We start from the raw sequence: 25,515 nt of genomic DNA, 5'->3' as shown, positions 1-25,515 counted from the left end.
ACCACTTTCCTTGCTCCTCTGGAACAAGGCAGCTTTTACTGACTCAAGTGCCATGCTTAAGGTTTCTACAAAACGCTGGGACTTGTTTTGGGAGGCTGGCTGCTTCACTGCTGGATACAACATTGCTCAGATCAAAACAGTTCAGCAGTTTACCCAGATTTCCTTACACTGCAGCGAGGGGAAGCCAGTTGCAGAATTAAGAAACTTGAATTGTGTTAACCCTACAGAAAATACTTCAGCAAATAGCTTCTTTCCATTTTAGTAATGGAACACTTATTAAATGGAATACTTACTAAAATGAAGTTAGGACTGTACTTAATTGCTTTGAAACCAACTCCATTCTTGAGTAGTTCATTGAATCTATACTTTGCTTGATGCTGTACCCTCTGTGTGCCCTCAGCACCTCTTTGGTGTTGGCTGAAACACTGGCACTGATTCTTACTTCAGGAAGTCTCCTAGGTGAGGAGAACATGTGATTTGCTTCACTCCTGCAAGATCTGTGCTAGGTTGTCGTCTGTACATAAGGTAGAAGAGCTGAAATGTAGCCAGCAGTATTCAGCAGGCAGGACTGACTTTTTCAGCCCCAGTCCAATCTGTAATCCTAAATTACAGGAGGACTGCCAAGAAACTCATTCCCTGCGAGCCTCCTTCAGCAAACCAGAAGCTGCAGCCCTGGGCCACCTTCTCTCCTTTCAGGTGTGACGAAAAGAGCCTGTGGGGCCTGAGCCACTTCTCCCCACCGAGGCTGCTGCGTGAGCTCGGGATGGTTTGGAGAGCAGGTGCTGTTTATTAGGCATTTCTATCTATGCATGGAGACGACTCCCAAAACTTGGGTCATGGGACGCAGCAAGGCTTTGGGAACTCCAAGGAGGCTTCCGTGCGGGCCAAGCAGTGTGCGAGAGTGCCTGGTCCTATCTCACTCCCTCAGGCTCGCCTTAACAGCGAGCACTTCGGCCGGCCGCCGGCGGGCAGGTGGCTCTGCGGGGCAGCTGCTGAGGGGCAGAGGCCATCACCTGTCGGTGGGGTTCGTGTGCGTGCGGCAAGCCCCGCTCCGCACGCCCCGGAGTCATCCGGCGGGCCGCCGCCTTTGAAGTGCAGCCCCCGCCCGAGGGGCCGGGCGCTGTCGGGGCGGTCGCTCGGGAGCGCCGGCCGGAGCCGGGCTGACCGGGGGCACCGGGGCGGCGGGGGGAGGGCGGACGGAGGCGTCGCCCGGGCCGGCCCGGAGCCGGGTCTCTCTGTTTCCCCGTAAATAAAGCGTCGGGCCGTGGGCGGCCGTATAAATGCGGCTGCGGCGGGGCCGGCTCGCCCTGCCCCAGGCCGGGGAGCGGGCGCAGGCAGAGCCGTCGGAGCCGCGGTTCAGGACGCGGACAGCGCTGCGGGGCCGCGGGCGCGGCGGGGCCGGCAGGGGGGGCCGCGCTCGCCGCCCGCCGGCTCAGGCGGGGCCATGGCCGCGGGCGGGCGGGCGAGCGAGCCGCTGGCCGAGCTCAGCCACTACGTGGTGGCGCGGCCCATCTACAGCGAGCCCGGCTTCCAGGAGGAGAACGAGCGGCGGCCGCCGCTGCCGCCCACGCTCCGCGAGCGGGCGCAGGCGGCCTGCAGGTGGGTCCGAGCGGCGGGAGGGAGCCGGGGGCGCCGGAGGGCGCGCTGTCCCGGCGCCCGCAAACTCCACCCGCCGAGGGATGGAGAGCCCCACACGCCGGACTGCGAGAGGACACATCCCTACTCCCCTGCGTGTCGCAGCTGCCCAGGCGTGCTTCTTCAGGGAGCGCGCTTTTGACACCACTACGTGCTTCCCTTTCTGGAAGACAGGGCAGTGACAGCCACTGCCCCTTAAATTTAAATGTGCATCAGCTCAGCTCTCTGTCACTTTGGGGTTCTTGGGGCGCTCCGATTGCAGCTCCGTGGGGTGCGTCCATCACTTGTTTTCTCGCAGATGTTCAAGGAAAAGGGCCTTTCAGATTGCCAAGTCCTTTCTGCCCATCCTGGAGTGGCTGCCCAACTACCGGGTGAAAGAGTGGCTGATCAGCGACATCATCTCGGGGATCAGCACCGGCCTCGTTGCCACCCTGCAAGGTAAAGCTGGGCACGCCCGCGCTCCGCTCCCCGGGGCGTCCCTATAAGGGAGCCGGCCGAGCAGCGGGACGTTATGCAGATGGAATTACAAATCTGAGGCTTGTTATTTAATACTAGATATTAGGTATTATTTTGCAATAAATAATTTATGGTCTTAATTTATTCCTTTTTATTTCCTTGGCTGGAAGATTTCAATTTCCTGTGATGTGCTATAAGGATGTATTTAACTTTTCTTCTAGGCGTTTTACTCAGAGAGTATTTATTTTGATATTTAAAATTTTAATTACATTGTGATACATCAGATAGGTTGTGTGGTCTTATTTCTCTTTCTTGGTAGTCTAAGCCTATGGTTCTTCGGCAACTGCCTACAAAACTCTAGTTATTCCCCTAAAATAATGCAACCTCGATATCTACTCCTCTTTAAAATTAATCTCATAAGGTTGTTCAGGTCTCTGGAGAAGACAGCCCTCAAGGAGGTAGTGATGTATTCACATTTTTTAAAAAATAATCTTGATGGATATTTAGAGTACATGGCTTGCAATATTAAGTTTTCCTTACTTCCTTATTCCATTTGTTGGTAGAGCTTTCAGTGAATGAACAAATAGGAAAGTGTCAGAAATAAGCAGAAATTAGTTCAAATAAGCTACTTAAGGAAGAGTCAGAGGGCAGAACCATCCTGCCTGAGGCAGCATCCGACTACGACAAGACTGACTATAACGCTGATACATCCAGTAATTTAATCTCAATAGAGTTCTTACACTATTTTCACAGTTTTCTCGGGACTGCAGCAGGCAAAACTAGCTGTGTGAACCCCACACTTTCCCTCAATGGAAATTAACATTTGCGGAAGAGGACAAAGATTTACATCGGGAACAAAGGAAGCACTTAACGCATTCCCGATTAGACACAAGTATTCTCTCCCGTCTGTTCCCTTGGAGCATGCTAGGAAGGCAGAGACTGGCAGAAAAAAAGCATTACAAATTTCTGCCCCAGGCAGGGGGTGACCTGAGAAATAAAAAAAGTTATTCTTTCCCAAAGAAGAGTGTCAGAGCTGGAAGATCTTTGCTGAAGGTAGTGGCACAGTTACAGGATCCCTGTGCCTTTTAAAAATGGACTGGGCTAGATAGACCTTTCATATTACTTATAACAGCTCTTGGGCTCATACTATAACCTCCTTTTTTTTTTTTTCCAGTGCCCTTATTTTATCCTAATTAGAATCTACTTGTGTAACCAATTTTTAAATATACTGTCTGGTCTCCCACCTATACATAAAAAAAAAAAAAAAAGTAGAAAAAAATTGAAAAAACCCAAATTAATGCAAAATCTACACCTAGCTGTAATTTAAAAAATCTGAAATTTTAGAACATAAATTACAGGAAAAATTGGACAAAATATTTGCAAAAAAATTTGGGGATCTTGAGGTCCCTGAAATCCTCAATTCCCAGCAACTAAGTGTGTTGCTTGCAGTCCTTCAATCAGTCACAGGAGTATGACCAGGACTTCGGGACTTGTCATACTCTGACAGGTTTTGGAGAATCTTTGAAGGAGAACTCTGGCTAACTGGGATATGATTTTGAAGGCAATATTTTTTATTGCTTGCTGGATTTGACAGCTTGCACAGGTATGCAAAGGAAGAAGAACCAAGACTCTCAAATTTGTGTGACTTACTATTGGTAGATCAATTTTTACTGGGAAATAAGTGGCCCTATTTTCACAAGAGCTGAAGATACTGAGGGGTATTTGTTGTGCAATAAGTCAGAGACATGTGCTTGAAATTTCTGTCTGAAACTAGAACCTTCACATATCCTCCTTTTCTTACTCTTGCAACAATGTTATCCACTTAGGTTTCTATCTCAGCCTGTGTATTGGGCTACCATTGGAACAACATTGTGCAAACATTGGAACATCTTTCAGTACTTACTCACTCAGCTACCAGCATGGGGTATACGGTCATTGATACTCACATGTGTGCCTGCAACTGACTTACAAGACAAAACATATTCTAAATTGCATCTGGACCACAGCAGTAGATCTTTCTGAAAGTCTAATCTAGACAAGATAGTAGATTGCTGAGAGATTTTAAATATGATATTTTGATGATCTATCATTTCAGGTTTGGCATATGCTTTGCTGGTTGCAGTCCCTGTTGGATTTGGTCTCTATTCTGCTTTTTTCCCCATCCTGATATACTTTTTCCTGGGAACATCAAGGCACATCTCAGTTGGTAACTGCATGTGTTCAAGTTACAGTGAATTATCTGTTTCAGTGTTAATTAATCCTTACTGCAGACATTCATATTTCATACAATATAACTACTTTCTGAAACAAACTGGCTATGGTGAATCTCGGGAAATTAAGGCTTATTTCTTCTTTATACAGGCAATTGTGCATAATAGCTGACTTTAGGTATGCCACTGCTTCTTGCTTGAATTTGTGCTGGAGTTTAAATCTTGTCTTTGGCTACACTCTGTGCAAGAAATTACAAGATCAAGGCCTCAGTAGGCAGTATGAATGACAAACATTTTGTCTATCAGCTAAAGCTCAAGATGGCTAAAACAGAGCTCTTTCAGTCTTCTCTACAAGCCTTATTTGCTGCCTCCTTTTTTCATTACTGTGGACAGTATCTTCTTGCCTGTCGTGGAGACCCAGAACTTGTGTATCTACTCCAGCCTCACTGTAGGTCCTCACATCAAGGCTATGGGTAAACTCTTGATTCTTTCTGAATACTTTCTTTAGAATAGGAGGTTTGTTTCCTGTCAGTTCTCACATTTAAAATTCTTGTTACAGCTTGATCACTGAAGTGCCTTTTTCTTCAAGAGCAAACACACTGTTTTCCCCTCCCAGAGCTTTGGCATGATACTATGTTTTTTCATCAGCTTTCTTCTCTGCTGCATCAAAAGTCTTTCTGTTTTCTCAGCTTTATTAGCCTCTTCCTACCCTACCAAGCAGCTCACATTTGCTATCCAGATCTGACTTGTTATGTCAACTTGTGGTGGCATTCCTACTTTATAGATTATCAAACACTCCTTTTTTATGCTTTTCCTGATGCTCTTATTCATGAGGTGTCCTTTAAGGTGTCTGTAAAATTAACTTAACCTTCTTTAAGACATTTTGTGCCATTTTCCTTTTCTGCATAATTTTAGTAAATAACTGCAACAAATATAGTTACTTTTAGATTGTGTTTTGCTGACACAATGATCACTTTCTCTGTATCTTGCCCAAAGTATAGTTTCAGTCATCTTTAGCCAATGTAATAGCACAATACTGCCAAAAGATGTGGTCCTACCCATTGGATCATGTTCCTGCCACGTGTGTGTTCTTGGGAACCCTGATCATGTGGCATGCTGGTCAGCTGAAAACTTACCATGACAAAGAAAAACAAAAAACCAACCAACCAAAAAAACACAAGCAAACAAAGAAGCCCTAAAATTTAAAGAAATAAACATTTCTTTCACCTGGATTGGTGATCTGTATTGTCTGGTTATGATGCTGATTTGTGGGAGATGGTTGGAGTGTGTTGAACATGTTGCCCCTTTTGGCCTTGGTACAGCCCTAAATTGGCTCAAGCAAAGCATGAAACTGCACTTGTGTCTGTATGTACAACATAGGTTATTTAAAGAAGGAAGAGTATTTAAAGAAGGTGCAGTATTTTTGTCTCATGTATGCAGTGCCTGTGGTTCTTGGCCCCCTAATACTACCAGTGCACCCCAATTACAGTATTGCATGGGGTTTTTGACCTTGAGTTCCTTGTCTAGTCTGTTAAATGGTTTTTTATTTGGTGTGTGTTAAATTTCAGTGTGCTCTGTTTGTCATTACAGGTCCATTCCCAGTAGTCAGTTTGATGGTGGGATCTGTTGTGTTGAGCATGGCCCCGGATGAGAACTTTCTCATAGAAGGCAGTAATGCTACAGGGACTAATGTCACAGGGGCACTGATAGACACTGAATCCAGAGATGCACAGAGAGTGCTGATTGCAAGTACTCTCACATTCCTGGTTGGAATTCTACAGGTAAAATAGTTGACTTGAAGACACAAGGTTGACACTGCTTTAATGTTAACGGCAAATACCTACTACGGCAGTCAGACATTTTCCTGTAGTGAAACACAAAAATGAAGGAAAGTTATCACAAACTTTTAAGAGCTTCATGTCCTGTGTGGAGTCTCTGACAGCATGACTGGGAGCACAGAGAGCAGAATAGCCTTGCCATTGCAGACCAAAAGACCTGCATGAAACTTACTATTAATGGTGCATGTCCTGGAGCTTCCTTTCACACATTGCTTCAGATCTCCTTTATTTCCTTGGATGGACAATACTAAGCTACACTAAGCTGAAAAGGGGGAAATATTGTCCTAAGACTCTGCATCAAGAGAAAAAGCATAAGAAATCTCCAAATAAAAGTGTACCTTTTTGTTATTTAACAAGCTGATATTCTTAATGATTTTTCTAGGTTATATTTGGAGTTCTCCAGATTGGTTTCATTGTGAGGTACCTTGCAGATCCATTAGTTGGGGGATTCACAACTGCAGCTGCTTTTCAAGTGCTTGTGTCACAACTGAATATAGTTCTGAACATTTCAACTAAAAGTTATAATGGTGTCCTTTCCATAATATATGTAAGTATGCCCTTCTAATCTGCTTTGGTTTTATGATAGGTATTTTTATATGATTGCTTATCTTCTGCTTCCATTTCACACAGGGATGGTTCACATATATGGTGGTAAGTATAGGGCATTCCTTTAGTTCTCACTTTCATGGAGATCTGCAGCTGTTTATTTTTAGCTGTGGGGTTCAAAACAGCTGCCTTTGGGGTTCCTCAGACAGAAATTGCCATCCTGAAGTCTTTTTCAGACAGAGCGCTTTTTCACATAAAGTTTAAATGCCAAGCAAAACAGTTTAACACTTCTAGAGACTACAGTTTGTCCCATCCCTTGCTTTCTGATTTATTGTGAAGGACATTTGATCATTTTTTAACCCTGTCAGGTCATCTCCCAAAGCTGGCCACTCCCAAGGCTCTTTACACTTAAACCAGCAGGTCATTCTGTAAAGTGCATAGTTCTCCATTTCATCCTGTAGCTATGCCTGTGAATTCCTGAAGGATACAGATTCCCACCCTTTGGCCAGGTACCTATTGGTTAGCAAATGTGAGTGAGGCTGACTGCTACTGGTACAACTCCATTTGTTGGTTTTATAGAAAATGCTCAAAGGGAGAAATGTTTTGGCTGCATTACAGAAAAACTCAATTCCTAGAGGTCTTGTACTACAGAATAGTATCCTTTCCCAGGAAAACTATTCACAGTTGTGTCACTGACTTCAGCATGAAACTGTCCAGGTTCACAGTATTTTAGATGTTCCACAGCACTTCATATTAGAATAGCAGATTTCTAAAAGAGGCTGTTCTAGGGGGAGAAAATGGTATTTGGAGATTTTACATGCCAGTTCTGGCAACCAGACTAGGAAAAATACAGCAGACATCTAGATTAACAATAATAGGATGTATATAAATATAAACAGCAAGGTAAAAATTTAAAAAGAGATCTGAAGGACTGTTTGTGTGGGTAAAAAAATTATCATCTTATGGGCCTTTTCAGAACTAATGAAAACTCTTCCCCTCAGAACAAGGAAAGCTAGATGAGACAAAGTACTTACTGTATAATATACCTTACAGCAGACCTGGCAGAATGATGGACTTGTTAATCCAGCTTTTTTTTTTTCCATCTGTTTGTTTATTGAATGAATGGTATTTAGTATAATACACTTTTTGAAAGGACTGCATGGTTCTTCCAGCTCCAGCAAGGCTGATTGGGATGCTGACTTTTTAGGTTAAAGTTCAGAGCCTCTGTGTTCTTGCAGGTGAGCCAGGTCAACGTGTTTGCAGGTGCATGTTGAGCAAAGAAATTGTTATTTCTGGTCTGCTCAACCAATGATTTGCTGTGTCTGCTTCAGCAATTTTTGGACTTGCTTCAGTGGTGTTTAACAAACTGCAACACCAAGCATCCAACAGAATCTGAAACCAAAGTTAGGAAGTTACTGTTTTCCTGAGGAGTGAGGCAGTGCAAGAGGTTCTCAGCCATTCTTATGGGATCTGTGCTAAACAGGAGAATGGGCAAGAAATGGCTTCAGTCAACCAAGGGAGGGCATCTGATTTAGTGTTTCAGGAAGGCTTCTTTAGCTTAGAAAACATAGCCAGGTAAGCACTTAGCTGTATGTCCAAACCAAAGTCTGTTCAGAAGGGTGGGAGTGCTGCTGCTGCAAACCTTCTCTTCTGTTTAAACCAAAATCTCATTACTGGGGGAGATAACCAGGATGCAAGAAGTCTGTTTCTAGCCCCTTTTCTACCAGATTGTTCTGCTACAGCTACTTCACTATGCATGGGATAGTTATATTTTCTTGGAGACAGGAGGCAAGTGACAACTACCCTGATGCTTAGGAGTGGGACAGAAGAGTATTTGTGATTTTTTCTGTAATCATCCCTTCATGTTTTCTCTGTACAATAACTTGTAATAAACAATACGACCAAGCAAGGGCACAGGAAGGGTAGAGAAGGGAGCTGCCTATTGCAGCCCAGTTTGAGTGCTCCAGTCTGGGGCTAAACTCTGCTGGGAGGGTTAATTTACTGTAGAGTGAGGTTTTCTGCTCCTTTTCTGAAGTGCAGGATTCTCCGCAGCCTGGTATGACCTGTGTGTTCACAATCATTCTCTGTTTGTCAGCAGTGGAAATAGGAAACAAGTGAGGCACAGACCACATGAACTGGGCATGAAGTGAACCAGAGCTTTGCCCATGGGTCTGCTAGCTCTCTTTAGAAAAATGAGGATCTCCCTTGCTATTTGTCAAAGTGAAGAAGCTCCAGATCTTCCCTTCCTTGCTCTGATACAGGTAGAGGTAAAACACAGATGGAGAGTTAGCTCTTTTTACTTAGTACTAATTGACTAAAAATTGGGAAGCAGAAGCCCCCTATGAGGACAATTTTTGCAGTTATGCTTTTTCCATTAAATTCACTATTAAATCCATTTATTGATTCTGTAGCACCTTGACAATACATTTTCCTTGGGCTTCTCTGGGCTTGAATGAAGTTACTTGGCCTTCTCCAAAACCCTATGCATCTGGATCATCTCATGAGTATTTGCCTTCAAGTAGACATGGACATGTTTTATGCTGTCATTTTTATTTTTCAGACTCTTGTTGAAACATTTGAAAAAATTGGGACCACCAACATTGCAGATCTTGTTGCTGGACTCCTCACCATTTTTGTTTGTATGGTAGTCAAAGAAATAAACGATCGGTTCAAACACAAGATACCTATACCTATACCAATAGAAGTGATTGTGGTAAGCAAGGGGGCATAGCAAAAGCTGAAAACAGATAAAATCGATGGGTCTAGCTACAGGAAGACAGGAACTCTTTTTAAGTCTTAAAACTGTTGTTTTATTTTGTTACAGACAATAGTAGCCACTGGCATTTCATATGCTGCCGACTTGGAAAAAAAATACAATGCAGGCATTGTTAGGAGCATTCCAAGAGGGTGAGTGTCTTTGTTTTGTGGGAAAAAGGTATTATTTTAATTGGCTAGAAATGACTGTAGTAAGAGAAAATGCATAAAAGAAACATTGAGAGCTCTAACCTGAGTTTAGAACTCAAATCTGGAAATTTTCTGAGTTTTACATCTGTCTCTATCAGTTATGCCACCCAAATGTGTTGCCTAGCTTTCCTTCTGTAAAATGGCCTTAGGAATGTCTGTCTAATTCATGAAGTCCATCTGAAAATTAATTGCTTCCTGCTCAGGAACTGCTATCAGACTATGGTAAATGGTTTTAAAAAATAACAATTTTTAATAAAGAAATTCTGCACAGATTTAATTTCTGCAATCCTGAGTTATCCCACCACGGTTCATAATCCTGCTGCTACTGTTATCCCAATCAACTTCGTCACTTCCATACTCATAGGAGCAAGGATGTTGAGGATTACACTTGTAGAGACTTCCACTTGAAAGATTCAGAGCACTTCACAGTAGTAACCTTCACATTCCATTTAGTATTCAGGGCTTAATTAATGAAAATTTGTGGAAACACAGTAGGGGATAAAATGCTTCTGAGATCTTACTGAAGAAGTATGTTAACAATAGTATGAGGTGGCATTAACATATTTATGTAATTCATCATACTCTTCAATACATTCTTTATTCGATGCTTCAAAAAATGTAGTTTTTCACTTTGCTATCATAAGGCCAAATCTCAGTCATGCTGAGAACAATGGGAGCTTTGTTGCTGACTAATAGCATCAGGATTTGGGCTGGGGTGAGCTAGATAAGCGTGTTCTGTATGTCAATGGGCTGTTTCCACCTTTTTATTAACTTGAAACATTACACTTCATATTATAAGCAACCTGTATGCCTCTGCCTCAAACTCCTTGATAGTTCTGGTAAGAATAGAATTCAATCAAAGCTGGTAACACCAATATATTTTCTAAATGCTAGATTTTTGCCTCCTGAGCCTCCAAATGTCAGCCTGTTTTCCCAGATGATTGCAGCCTCCTTTTCCATTGCTATTGTTGCCTATGCTATTGCCGTGTCTGTGGGGAAGGTATATGCCACCAAGTATGACTATGCTATTGATGGAAACCAGGTATGTATAACCAAAGTAGTTTACAAACACAGTGATGTTTATAATGTAAAACATGCTGACTTATGTAGCCAAATGAAAGAAACGCCATTCACACACATTTTTCAGATAAGCACTGAAGTCTGATAGGAGAAATTCTTTCAACTCCTGAAAAAAAAATTAGCTGAAATGGCCACATAGAGATGAGCCAGATCCAGCTGCAGCATGGGCTTTTCATACTGTTTCATTCCTTCTGCATTGGTCTAGTGACTGCAGTAGCTCTGAAAGGGCTGAGCACTGTATAGGGGAATTTTCTGGTGATACCAAGTTGATGTGGCCTAGCAACCTACTTTCCATTTCCACTTGTAAGGCATGTTTTGAGGTGGGTTGCTTCGGCAGATGAAGGCAATGTCAAGCTAAGAAGTTGCTCTGGACAGCTTTATTTAGGCTTAGCCTTCATGCAGGATTTGAATCAGCTGAACTTTACAGTTAATAAATGATTGTACTTCTCAGCATGACACCAGTTACATCAATATAAGTACACTTGTAACCTAATAGATCAGTCCTGCAGCTTCACACAAGTTACACACAAGTGCCTACCAGCATATGAACGTGCTGGAGTAGCTGTGTGCACTAAATGGCTGAACTGCTTTAGGCATTGGTTTCTAGGGGCACAGAGCTAGAATGTGACACGAGCTGTGCATCACAAGCTCTTACAGGATTCCTGCATTTCTTCAATGTCTTCACCAGGGGTTATGTTACTTGCCCATGGTGTGGAATTAAAATGTCAGAAAGCTTCCTCATCCTGCATCTATGCTAATTTTTAATTTTATCCTCTGAGCATATTAGAAAATGCCCTCACTACAACAAATAGATGAGTACTTTGTTTAATGAGTCCTTTATTTTAATACTAATGGATTACATAAAGTTTGACTTTAGAAACACTGTTTTGCTGTATATAAGAAAATTATGCTTCTGTTTGTCAGTTTACAATCCTCAAAGGTCATATCTGGTAACAGTGTTAAAGTTGACCAAAATGCACTAACTTTCAGTTTAATAAATCTCAAAGAATCATACATAATCCAGAAGTGCTGTTTATGCTGTTCTGTTGTTGAATATGTTGTTCTGCCAGCAGTGCTGTGCTTCAAAGATTCTGATTAAATATTGTAGTAGAAGAATTGGTTTATAAAAGCAGAGTGCCTTCCTTTCAGTACTATGGTATGAATTTAATCTGTAGCAAAGGTTAAATGCAGCTCAGGATGATGGGCAAACAGTTTAGTTGATCTGGAGAAGTTAAAATAACATCATAAAAGCAGGTAGTAAAATAATTTTGAAGGACAGGTTGATACTATTATCTACCAGTGTCTATATTGTCTTCCTAGATCCAGATCATTAGCACCTAAGAACACTAGGAACTATACCTCCAATATTTTCTCATCAATCACAGTGGTTACATGGGAATAGGCATGAATCATTTAGGTCTGTTCCTGCTCTTGTGATAGGAGCTAAATGAAAATTTACAGGAAATTTAATTTTGTATTAAAGAAGGGAGACGGCCAAAATCAAATCTTAAATTATATTTTAAAAAGTTTGCACATAAGTGAAAATTTCTTGTGCCTGTGTCAGCTTGGTGAAAACAATGTTTCTGTCAATTATATGGGGTTGGTTGCAGACAGCTCCCAAATTCTTTATTTCCCAGCAGAGGAATGGCCCAGATCCCAGGACACAGTGCTCCCAGGGTCCTTGTCACTTGAGCAGGAAAACCAGCATCAGTAGGTGCTGGCATCTGTGACCCTGGGGCAAATCTGAAAATGCTGCCTGAGACTCAGCCTGAGTTCATTGGGATGCTTTGAGTGAAAAACTTCTGACTTCACAAACTAGAAGTTTTCAGTGAAATTGCAAAGTTCCTTAATAGTTCTACTACTATTACAATGCTATGCATTAGTTAAAGTCTTGTCTAAACTCAGACTGTTGTACTGAGTTTAGTACAATAAACTTCTTTAGCTTGTGATACCTGGGAGTTAAATTTATTCTAGTACCCATTTCTTGATGCAATTATTCCAGTGTAATTCTTGAAATGTTAGGTTTGGTAACATTGAAGGAAGTAAGCTTTAAACACCTTTGTACTCAGACAAGTATGTCCACTTCAGGGGGAGCCCACCAACTTCTTTGTCTTGGTTTCCAAACAGAGGGAGCTGCACTGGCACAAGAGGCATTTGTGTAAACATTTAACAGCTATTACTAGTTCATACTCTTCTTAATATTATTGTGCTACCTACTTTATCAACTACTGCAGAAGCTGTTGTCTTTCTCCATTGAAAAACTATACTCAGGCATCTTTATTTACAGCATTATTCAATTGTCTTTCAGGAATTTATTGCCTTTGGGTTCAGCAACATTTTTTCAGGTGCCTTTTCTTGTTTTGTTGCAACTACTGCTCTTTCACGGACTGCTGTCCAAGAAAGTACTGGTGGAAAGACTCAGGTAATGTCCTCTTCTTACTAGTATTGTGCAGAGGTAAATTTAATTTTGTGTAGTGCACAGATTTCACCATGAGATGAAAATAGTCCTGAAATGATTGCATTGCTGGCACATGGAAAGCCACGGCTGTCTTAGCAGCTCAGCTCTAGCAGTGAATGATTTTTGTAGCTCTGCCAGAAGAGGGCAATCAAGTTTTACATAGCATGAGTTACCTTAGGGGTCAGAAATCTTTTAACTCTAGTTCCCCAGAATTTCATTTCCAATTAAAGGACTGAGTTTATCCCAGTAGGATGTGGGAGGAAATCTCTCCCAGTGGATGAGAGATTTCCTCCCACATCCTACTGGGCTAGGATATCTTTAAGCTCCCATGTGCTGGCCTGAGCAGCTCTGCCATTTGCCATTCACCATCAGCCATGGAACATCATGTTGAGTGAACTACTTTGTTCTACCAAACTATAGCTGTGTGGTTCTTAACCACAGCTACAGGTTATCCAGCAGCTGCTTTTCCAGCTTACACACAGACTGCTCCATTCATCTGTCTTTGTAACATAACCCCTCCAGAGCTACTACCTTGTGCTTGTTTAGACTTCCTGCTTAATTGAATTCCCTCTGTGTTAGCTGAAGTGAATAATGGTTGCCCACATATGCCTAAACACAAGGGCACTTTGGCAGGTCTCCCTGTTCCTAAAGAAATGCAATGTGCAACTGTTTGTAGTTTTCTCTTTGTAATCCTAGAAACAGATGATAGAATCACAGCAAGTTCATTTCCTATAACCACTGTTCTTTGCAGGTTGCTGGTATAATCTCAGCTGGGATCGTTTTGATTTCTATTGTTGCCCTGGGGAAATTGCTAGAGCCCTTACAAAAGGTACTGTACTCTTCTGCAGCACAGCCACATCAGATCCAAATGTTCAACTATGATGGGCAAGATTAATATCCCTCTTTAAACTGTGGTGTCTGATTCCAGACAGGGCTGTGGTTTATAGTGTGTCATGTTGAGCACTATCTTAATATGTGTCTTTGCTTCTGAATACCACTTTTTCATTATTTTTCTTGACAGTCTGTGTTGGCAGCTGTAGTCATAGCTAACTTGAAAGGGATGTTCATGCAAGTGTTTGATGTTCCCCGTCTATGGAGACAGAATAAAGTGGATGCTGTAAGTAACCCAATTTTTTTTCCTCCTGAATGTTTTTGTCCATTTTTGGGGTTTTTTACCTTTTAATGCCATCCAAGTTTCTCTTAACTACCACATAAGCAGGATTTCGTGGGGTTAACATCAGAAAACTTTTATGTGTGTCCTCAAAATGCAAATGCCACGAGGTCAGTAAAAAATTCCCCATTTTTAGGTCAGTATTCTGCTAATCTTCTTTATTTCCTAACCCTGCTGTAAGGGTGCCAGTCAGGGTATTTGTGTGCATTGATAACTCCTTCACAGCCATTCCCATAGTATACTGTAATCTTGTGTTGATATGGCTTGGAAAGCAGATGGCCTGTTGCCACCTTTACCATTCTGGTTTTATCTTTTGCACTGTTAAATGAGTCAGAGACCTTTCTTTAATTCATGTACATATATTTCTGTTGTTACCACATGAACATCCCATTTGCCTGAATAATCTCAGATAGTCCTCAGGAATTTTGTTGTTGTTGTTGTTGTTGTTGTTGTTGTTGTTGTTGTTGTTGTTGTTGTTGTTGTGGTGAGACTAATCCAAGCTAGGATGTGGATTCATTTGGCATGCTAAGGGGTGTCTGAAGAGACTTTTCTTATGAACCACTATAACCATATCTCAGGGTACTTGCTCACATCTCCCAGTGTGTATTGTGTGGAACAGATCTTCACTGTGCCTCTTAGGGCAGGAAAAGATTGCATGAAAGATATTTGTCCCATTACTGTGCTTAGATTTTACAGTTAAGTGTCATTGGGCAGTACCTGTCTTAGACAGATCTCAGATATTTTAGTCAATCATTTACTGATTTATAGACAAAAGATCCTGCTGACTTCAGTGAGAAGTGCAAGCACTCAGCTTTTAAAAAAAATGAGTCTACTGCATGGGCAGTGATGTAGGAGAGAACTGAGGAGTGCACTTCAACTGTTCTGCCTGAATATTCGGTGGAGATCTTAGAGAACTGCCATCAACCTGTTAATATGAAATACCTCTCTTTGCAACAGTGCTTTCTGCTTCTTGAATGTCACTGAGGAATCCCCTTCCTTCCCTATATGTGCATGGGGGGGCACCTCACAGCATTTTACACCTTGGTAAAATAAAACACTTTCCAGTTTTAAGAAAGATTAACAAAGATTGCCATCATCAGAAATAAGCAAATGCAATGTTTAACTGTATCTCCTTTAATTTCATCAAAGGAATCAGATCCTTAAAAAATATTGTTATGTTGAAAACCCCCTTATTTCCTAAAAAGCTAACTATGCCTAATAATATGATGGATGAAAGCATCTTGGAGGAAGAAGACTTCTGTATGGAAGTCAGCAGATTGCTAGTGTGCTACAATCAGTTCCAAAGTTAAAATATGCTTCTCATATTACCTGGTCTAGTGTTTCTTTAGTGTGACCAGGAGTTGTATGTTAAAATGAAAATACTTTATGTTTGCTATTTCTTTTCCAGATGATCTGGGTTTTTACATGTATAGCATCCATCATTCTGGGACTCGATTTGGGATTACTTGCTGGACTTCTGTTTGGATTGCTGACAGTTGTGCTGAGAGTTCAGTTGTAAGTAATACAGAATCAGAAATAATTCTTAGTTTTATATTATAAAAAAGGAAGATAATATGCTGAAATGCAAGATGATTTGTGGCAGAATATCAGCTTGGGTTTACAAAAATTTTGAAATGAAAAAAAATCCATTTCTTTTAGAACAAGACACTCTTTGTGTGCTATCATTTAATTACACTGATAAAAGAGAAACTGCATTATTTGATCAGTATTTCATGTCATGTTGGCCACTCTGATGGTACTTAGCCATATGTTTGATATGCACCCACATAACTGAGTTCTGAAAAGGGACAGGAACATTCTAGATCAAATATAAACAGATGTTTGGCTTTTGTAGTGAATTGATCATTACAGTAACTCTCAGCAGGTAATACTACAACAGTATGTTGGTAACTCTCAGCAGGTAGTACTACAACAGTATGTTGCACATGCCAATAACCTTTTCACTTATTGCTTATACAAGACTGATTGTATGGCTGTAAAAGAAGAGCAAGAGAAAGCATGAGGATAAGAAAAAAAAATTGTGCTTCTGGTTGATTTGTTGCTGCTTAAAGAATATATGGGAGTGGAATGGTGAGAAAGGTGGATTTGAAGAATCTTATTTGGACATCTTGTTATTTTTCATTGACCTTTTATCTGAAAATACTACATAACTTCTTTCCTTCAGCTTGGAGTTCAGAGAGTATGGTAACTAGCATTACTAAGGTATAGTTGCACTGTCATTAAATGCATAAAAATAAAGCCTTGTAAAAATTGTTACACAATAGTAGATTGTAAAAAAATGAAATTTGAAGAGCCTCAAAAAAGCATTCCCAAGTTCAACTCAGATAATGTTACCAAAATATAAAGGAGAGATGAAGCCTTATAAACTTCAAAACAATTTGCTTCAGCTGTTAAATATATATCTGGAGACTGCAAAACATTTTGGTTTTGTTATTGACTAAAATAAAAATTTTAAAGGTTGGACAAAAAGATTTACATAATCTGAAAATAATGTAAATGCATTTCAGTTGATTTGAAATGAAAAAAAGACATCAATTCTTTTTTCAGTGTAAAAAAATTGTTTTTTTAAACTTATCTGCTTTTAAAATATTCTGGTTTGAGAAACCAATTGAACAAGTTGTTCAGTCAGCTTTTAAATCAAAATGGGGCATTAAGTAGGCTGAGACCAAAGTACCTTGTTTTTATAAAGGCTTGTTTACTACATTGATGCAAAATAGCTTCAACACTTTTGCAAGTCTGTTAGTTTGGCATTAGAAAGCAAATTAGAGGAGTCAAAGACACTTGTATGCAGCAATCCCTTCAAATCTCTGAGTGCCCATGTATGACATTAACCTTCACTGTCTTTATTTCTGTTAGTCCTTCATGGGGAGGCTTCGGAAACATTCCTGGCACAGACATCTACAAGAAGGTCAAGGACTACAAAAATGTAAGTCATGGCTGAATTGTTTTCCTTCAGTCTACATGTCAGTGTAAGAAAAGGTGGTATACAGCCTTGCATACTGTACACAACTTGAATTTGGAAGTGGGGTCTTCAAAGATGACAAATTTCAGCACCCTCTTCATCCAGCTGGTTGGTCCATCCTGCATGCTGGGGTTGTAAGCTTCTAAAAATGGAATTCCCTCAATCATCAACGAATCCATGCTTTCTTTTAAATTAGATATGTAATTAAAATAAACTGCTTCTTATTGTCAAAATGTGGCTGTTGCTGTTTAACCTTATATTCTTTGGCAACAGGTTATAGAACCAGAAGGTGTCAAGATTCTTAAGTTTTCGAGTCCAATTTTTTATGCTAACATTGATGGACTGAAAAGCAGCCTCAAATCCACTGTAAGTGATAAGTTATGGGTTTGGAAGCTTCTTAACTGTCCTTGAGATTTCCTCAGAATTATACTGAGTTAAGTTAAATAATTTTGCTCTGTTTTCTGTAGGTGGGATTTGATGCAGTCAAGGTATATAATAAGAGACTCAAAGCACTGAGGAAAATACAAAAGCTAATCAAGAAGGGAAAATTAAAAGCTACTAAGGTAGGCCTTTTTAAAAATATTTATGTCTATTTTTTCTCAAAGGGTTACTGTTGGAGCTTTTTAGTTAAGGTTTAATTATTAATTACTCTGTAGTCATCTTTAAAATAGAGATGAAAAGTGTGACTTACTACATGGTAGTACAGTTTATAAGTAGTATACAGAATTTATAATACAACTTAGCTTACAGTTTTAATCACCTAAACCCTAACTTAGAGTTTCTGACTACCTGGTCCCCCTGCAGATCAGGTGAGATCTTAATACATGGTTTAATGTATCAATATAACAATCATAATTAGACTTAAAAATGATATGAAAGAAGTTGAGTCACCAGTACTCAGAAAAAAACAAAATACAGTGCAGGCATCCCTGGCCCCTGGGGGTGTCTCACGGTTAGTAGCAGTTTTGGTCCAAATTTCCCACACAGGACTTGCCATGGACAGTGCTCTGTTATGGCAAGTCCTGTGTTACACTTCCCTTTTCTCTGATGGGGTCACCAACTACATCTGGTTGCCCACATGCCTGGGACCTTCAAGGCCAGCAAGGAAGTGAGAGATCAGCCTGGTGCCCAGGAACCTTGAGGCTGGCAGGGGGAAGAAGAAGAAATCAGTTTGGTTTGTCTGATTGGTTCACAGGACTTTCAGGGCCTGAGAATGAAGGAAAAGGGAACAAATCCACAACCTGCTCAACCACAGAGAATGGCTTCTTGCCTTATGAAATGGCATTAGTTATGCTAACCACAGTACCAGGACTGGGAGCAGGGGATACTTGTCACAAGTGGCTGTCTTGTCAATTCCTTCAACAGAAGGTACCCACAGGGTGGTATTTTCTGTAACTCCCAAACTTTACCCATGATTAAATTCTATATTCCATATCTTGTCTGGCAATAGAATGGCATCATCAGTGAGCCTGGTATTAATAATGAAGCTTTTGAGACTGATGAGGAACCTGAAGACAACCAGGATCCTCAAGTTCCCACCAAAGAAGTAGAGATCCAGGTGGACTGGAATTCAGAACTCCCAGTCAAAGTAAACATCCCCAAGGTGCCCATTCACAGTCTCATTCTTGATTTTGGAGCAGTAACCTTCTTGGATATTGTAGCTGTGAGATCAATAAAAACGGTAAGAGCTTTTTTTTCTGATGTTCTACGAAAATGAAACTAGTCAGTAGTATGTAAATCCAGAGCTGTTAGCTGAAATTAATTTCTGAGTTTTAAAAAGTATGTTGTTGAAAAATACCATGAAAATATAAATATGAAAAATATCAGAAAGAAGTAGAATACTGGTGGTGTGTGTATTTTAAGTGGGAAAAAATGCATTAAAAAACAATATAAAGGGTGCATAGTCAAGTACTCAAAATAGTTAACTGCAAAATGTGGTCCCCTTATATGCATATGTTATGAAATATTCTAGTTATATATTTTTCTTCCACATGCCTCCTGCTTTAATCTGGGCACAGGATGATGCTCACTCAACACAGAGGTAGTAAAACTTTCATCTTACCATCCCAGTTCAGTTTTTAGCCACAAGATTTATTTCTTCATTTCTTCATTTATTTATTTATTTATTTTAATTATGAAGGAAGAATGACTCATTTCTTCATAGTGTTTTCTGTGGCTAGTATCAAGTACTTCATCAACATTCATTAATTAATCTTCAAACTCACAGTGCATAATAAGGAGATTATATTTCTTCCTAGGAAGAAGGAAATAAGATGTAATGATTAAGGACAAGTATTTCCATTATTTTTTGGTTACAAGTGTGTAGACCAGATACAAGTGTGTAGACCAGATTGTTCAGTCTTCATTTTCTTCTGATATTTTGTATGTTCAGATTAATGCTTTCACTAACTTAATTCTGCAATTGGGAGTACTTAGCCTATCTATAAAACCAGGTCTTTTCCATGACTCAAGTTTGTCAGTTAACAGAAACAGAATTAATAACCACCTCTGAAAACACTAATCTAAGAGACTTGCCTGCCACCAGGGAGCCAAGGGTAGATTTTAGTCCCCTGCCTTAACTAAGTGAAATACAGGAGCAGTGTGTGCCTTGCACCAGCCTCCTGCCTAGTTACTTGGGAATACAGGGTTCAGTGACATGACTCTCTCCACGTGTAGCCTTTTCATCCAAGGACAGGCCATCTGTGCACTGCATGAGGGAAAAATCTGTGTGAAAGAATCTGCATGTGCCAGTGAATGAGTGTATCATACATGAGGGAAACAAAGCTCACTCAGGCCCATGTGGTCTCTCTTGGAGAGATGATTATTTGAATTTTGAGAACAGAATGACAACCTTAATTGGCAGTGATGCTTGTGCATGTAAAATGGGCAGTTCCACTGACATAGTTGAAGATAGGCCACTTCAGCAACCAGCTACTTGACTGGTGGGTCTTTAAGTATAGCAAAGTATAGCAGTACCTTAATTATGGTGAACAAACAAAATGTACTATGTGGATGAAGACAATCAGAAAAAAATGAAGTGCATGTTCCTATACATTACCCAGACATACAGACATATATGTATTTTCTCCTTACAGACTTTATTTATTGATGTCTTTGTTGCAAACTTTTTTTTTTTAGATAATTAAAGAGTTTGAGAGAATTGATGTGAGAGTATACTTTGCTTCATATCAAGGTAAATATCCAAGTATTTCTACTTTCACTCATGCAAAAAATAAAATGAAGGTGAGAAGGGATCTCTAGATGTGCCTGTGTAGCATCCACACTAGTAAATATGTGAACTGTAACACTGATAAGCATTGCTGGCTCCATTGGGACATAAAAAAATTGTGGGGTGCAAAGGAAATATGGAAAGTAAAAGTCAAAACTAAACTGTAATTGATGGATTCATTTGGATTCACTTGATTTCTGACAATTGCAACCATGTATTTTAACTTTTATTTCTTAAATACTTCATATTGTATAAACCTGTTATTTCTTTTATTCAGACAACCTTATATCTCAGCTGGAACGGGGTGCCTTCTTTGATGACACTGTCAGAAAAGACATATTTTTCTTGACTGTCCATGATGCTGTGCTCTACATAAGGAATCAAATGACATACAGGGACAACCAGGATCCCATATTTGAGAAGGTAAGGATATCCAGCAGTACATTCCCCTTCCTTCCATCATCTAGCAATCATTCTTGAAGTTTCTGTGGCACATTTGAAAACTAGACCTAGAACTGTAGTACAAAAAAAAGTGGGAATGTATTAAATTGGGGAGCTTCTGTAGTACATGAATATTTTTGTAGATTAAAGGAAGGGTCTGTCAGCTCCAGGAGCTTGTTAGTGAAAAGAACATGAGAAACAGAACATATGGAAAACACTTCATCCTAAGACACATTTTCTAATTTCTGACTACTGGCATCTCAAGAACCTCATCAGCTGGAGGTTGCATTTGGAACATTATATTTAATTGCTACAGATGGAGTTTTCTTCAATGTGTCTGTACTCCTTCCTTTGGAACCTGTGACACTATCCTGTGGAGATGGGTTCTCTAATTTTCAATCATATGACAAATATTTCCTGCCTGGTTTAGGCCTGCTGGACTTGTGGATTATTAGCTGCAATGAATAATCATTTTCTGCTCCCTTTCCCAATGCTCCATAGACTTCTAATCAAAGCCATAGTCTCACTCTGTTTGGCATGGATGTGTACAGAAGCTGTTCCACACTGGTGTTAATTCCTGCTGCCCTTCTCTGTGCATTTTGTTGTTGTATTCTGTGTTTTTTTCACATAGCCAGAACACTCCATAGCATTTCCAGATTTGCTATGCTCTGTAGCATTTAAAGGCCCTCATTAGGAAAACGGTCATATAATGTCCTCCTTCTTTTCACCACAATTACTTTCCTAGCAATCACTATTACAGTATTATGAATAAATAACAATTAAAATTAATATTACTGATAATTAACTAGGCTAGGACTCTTATTTTTATAACTTTTTCATACTAATCTTTATGCAAGACATTAACATTTTCATAATGCTATACAGCAATTTAAAGATAGATTTTATTATTTTTACAAAGCCATAACTAGTCATGTGAGCAGAGACAGGCCCAAAAGCTCTGCAATTTCCCCTCAGCTGAAGTAAATCATCATCTTTGTCAAGGAACAGTAAACAACAGACTATTCTAAGTTGTGGAAGTTATTTTAAGGTACTTTGGAATAAAAAAATAAATTTCAATTATATGGACAACATGTAACTCATCGTATTTCTTAATTTCTTTCTACCAAGATTTCACTCATGCAGGAGTCTAAAGAACCCATAGAGTTCACAGAAGCCAGCCAGCCTGATGATGAACTTGATGTTCAGGAAGAGGTAAGAACTTTAGAACTGAATGTGTCTATCCCTCTGCCTGTAGCCTTGAGTCAGGCTGTGAGAGAATGGCCCTCAGCAGGGCCATACCTTCTCCAGAAATACATACCCTCTCTGGATACTGAATGCCACTGCTAGGTGGAAGAAGTCACATTTTTCTTGAGATGGTAGTAGATTATATCTGCTTAAGGATCTCCTCATCTCTCTTGCTTTAGGCTACACAGGCTTATCAATAGATCAAAACACAAGAAAAGTGTGCCTAAAAGAAGACTTTGTAAGGCTTGAGGCACCAGGGTCCAAAATGATGATCAACCTTCTCCTTTCATTCCTCCTTTTGACACAGCAGACAGCTTCCTGCACAACTTGCACAGTTTACAGAAGTTACTTTCTTTGTACTTTCACTGAGCTTTTAGTTTACACAAACATGTAATTTTCCCAGATGGTGTATGTATCACGAGAACTAACCACGGCCTGTTTCTCTCCACCTTTCAAAACCCATTTCTCCAGGCTATGCGCCGACTTGCCTCCTGAAGGACTGCTGGTACTGTCCTGCCTGTGAGCACACAGCAATATCCACACACCAGTACTATCCATACCAGCATTTTCTGCTATGAAACCAATCTTTGCACTTGAAGAAAACCCTGATTGTTTATCTGAATGATACAGATCTCTATAACTCTCCAAATTTTAGCTAGCATTATCCCAGAAATATTCTGGACCTTGATTCTGCAAGCACTTTCTGCTGTGATATATATTAATAAAAAAGAAAATCAGAAGACTATTGTGAAAGATGTACTCAGTTTTGGGACTAGTCAGGCAGAATTTGCACTACACTTTTATCAGTGTGCACAGGATGAAAAGCTGCTCTGTGGTCTGCCCAGGAGAGTGGAAGAGACCAAAATCTTTGGATGGCAAGCCTTTTGTTCAGTATTTCTACGAAGCCCAGTGAAATGCTGGAGTTCTAGCTGCCAAGGCTTTGAATTCTAGAACATTAGTGTGAGAATATGTGCTGACACGCCTTGAAAAATGTATCATCATAATTTTTTTCAAGCAATTCCTTTAATTGCTACAGGTAGTTAGATCACTGAAAGAGATGACAGGTGAAACTGTCACATGAACAGGAAACAGCACTGAACTACAGTAATACTTCAAATAGAAAAAGTTTCTAAAGACCCTTGGATATGGGTTCATTAGTTCTGCATTAATCCCATTGTAACAAGTCTTGCACTAGTATTAATGATTTTACCTTAAAGGAAGAACAGATAGAAGATTATTTTGGCTAGGTTACATAATCTTCATCAAGAGGCAGATCATGACATGAATTAAGGAAAACCTTAGTCCCTGGGTACTTAATCTGTAAAACAGGCTGATACTGAGTGTAAGCAAGAAAGTCAGGATGTGACCTAGTATTGACATCTGGATTTTTTTAATAAAATATAGGTGTATTTTTTGTTTAATGAATAGTTATATTTTTATAGAGATTTTTTCTTTTAATAGTCTACATCAAATTGCTGCTGTTCTTTTACATATGAAAGTTCATAATGCAGAAGTGCAATAATTTACAAAAGAAAGATTTGAGCAGCAAAATTTTAATCCTTAACTAATGTTTTTAGTTTTCATGAAGAAGAAATGTATTTTGATGGAAAACAGACTGCTACCTTAATTTTTTTTGAATTACATTATTTTTTAAGTGGGAAAAACCCCTGCATTGTAAGGAAACAGATAAAAACTGAAGTGTAAGAAATGTCCAGGTATAAAATGCCTTTAAGTTCAGCAATGTGGAAAATTACCTTCAGTATATTTAATTTTCCTTACCTGATTACATCAGAGAAATTTTCTCACATTACACTGAACAGGGATTTCTGCTGCAGGTAGCAATGGAAAAGCTAAGCACTAAATAAATTATTCTGGCTTCAGGACCCGAGTGAACTCTGAAAAAAAAATCCTATAAACTTTGGCCAGTTTCTTACACAACAGGTAACAGCACCAAACAAAAATCTGTATTCTCTCGTTAAGGCACAGACTTCAGCCCTCACAACAGTGAAGTTTCTCAGTCCAGACACTTGAATTTAGGTGATGTTGGTGCTCCAGTCCAAGCCAGCAAACAGCAGGACTGTATTCACAATGGACATGGGCTGTGGGGTGGGCATCTCCACCGTCTGAGAATGGGGCAAGTGTTCAAGAGGCAAATCAGACCACTCTGCACCTCTGCAGATGGAACCATTAATTTCTACTGGCACCAGTGCTTCAGCCCAGCCTGTGATTTGACAATAGAGTTAAAAGCCTGTGCTTTTAACTCTACCTGTCCCCCTCTCACAGGAGGTTGGCACTTCAGCCCACCTTACTGGCCTGAAGTCCCCATCAGGCCATGGCCCCAACTCCCATTAACCTGACTACTGGAACAGTTGCCAGTGCACAAGGCCAGTGACATGTTTTTTAGAAGCTGTACTGCTTTTCTGAAACAGATGTACATTTTAAGTAAAAAGTAAAATTATCTACCTGGTAAGTGAGCTTTCAGCTAATTGATATGCAGGACACAGTCTACAGAAAGATGGTAAAAAAATGGTAGCAATGATTTTTTTTTTTTCCCCTCAAGGCAACATCTGCACTGTGAAGTTTGAGTACAGAGTAATACATGACAGAGATGTCATGACATTATTTTTTGAACTTTCTCTAGTTCTTGTCTGTACAGGTATTTAAAAAGCAATTAAATACTCAACAGTCTTCCAGTTCTTTTCCAAATAGGACATCTGATCTGGGATTAATTGTGATAAAATATTATAAAATGCACTTATTCTTGCCCTGTGTATTTCTTCTAGGCATGGTTGTTCTTAATTTAACAGGCACAAAATATTAAACTTTTTCTGAAAAACAGCATTTCTCTCAAAGCCTTCAGTGGCACAGACGAGTAAGAAGCAGTATGCAGAATGCATTCAAATGCCTTTCCCAGTGGTTATGTGCTTAATTTTCTATGTATCCATCAAAATTAAGGATACCAAAATAATGGATTTTGTGATGAAGCTAAAATTCTCTACAGTTTTGTATTAATTAAAATATGTTTAAGAAGTGTAACTAGATGTGCTTATCTTTTTCCAGTAGGATGAAGAAGTGGTATTTTTGTATGCATTTTGAGTATTACTGTTCTGTCTTTGCATGTCAGATAGCAAATTTGGAGATGTATTTTAAGTTTTTTTACACTTTTAAAAAGCTGCATTTGAAAAGTAATTGTACCCATTAATTAGTAAATAAAGTTGTGCATACTGAAAACGTGCTCCTTGCGTCTGTATGCCTGGGG

General features: G+C 39.9%; 1 protein-coding gene across 1 annotated transcript; it reads left to right on the top strand.

The window, feature by feature from the left end:
• Positions 1 to 1,406: 1,406 nt before the first annotated feature.
• On the top strand, positions 1,407 to 25,487 carry SLC26A4 (solute carrier family 26 member 4). The gene is made up of 20 exons (XM_059847342.1): positions 1,407 to 1,599; positions 1,934 to 2,073; positions 4,187 to 4,297; positions 5,892 to 6,082; positions 6,522 to 6,686; positions 9,246 to 9,398; positions 9,510 to 9,592; positions 10,544 to 10,691; positions 13,038 to 13,151; positions 13,939 to 14,016; positions 14,209 to 14,304; positions 15,767 to 15,873; positions 17,236 to 17,305; positions 17,615 to 17,707; positions 17,809 to 17,904; positions 18,792 to 19,022; positions 20,480 to 20,534; positions 20,848 to 20,993; positions 22,140 to 22,223; positions 22,728 to 25,487. The coding sequence occupies exons 1-20, from the start codon at positions 1,445 to 1,447 to the stop codon at positions 22,749 to 22,751; spliced, it is 2,340 nt and encodes a 779-aa protein (XP_059703325.1). The 5' UTR covers positions 1,407 to 1,444; the 3' UTR covers positions 22,752 to 25,487.
• Positions 25,488 to 25,515: the final 28 nt, after the last annotated feature.

The sequence above is a fragment of the Haemorhous mexicanus genome, chromosome 5 (genome assembly GCF_027477595.1).
Source record: "Haemorhous mexicanus isolate bHaeMex1 chromosome 5, bHaeMex1.pri, whole genome shotgun sequence".
NCBI lineage: Eukaryota > Metazoa > Chordata > Aves > Passeriformes > Fringillidae > Haemorhous > Haemorhous mexicanus.
This window is presented reverse-complemented; position numbering and strand designations above follow the sequence as displayed.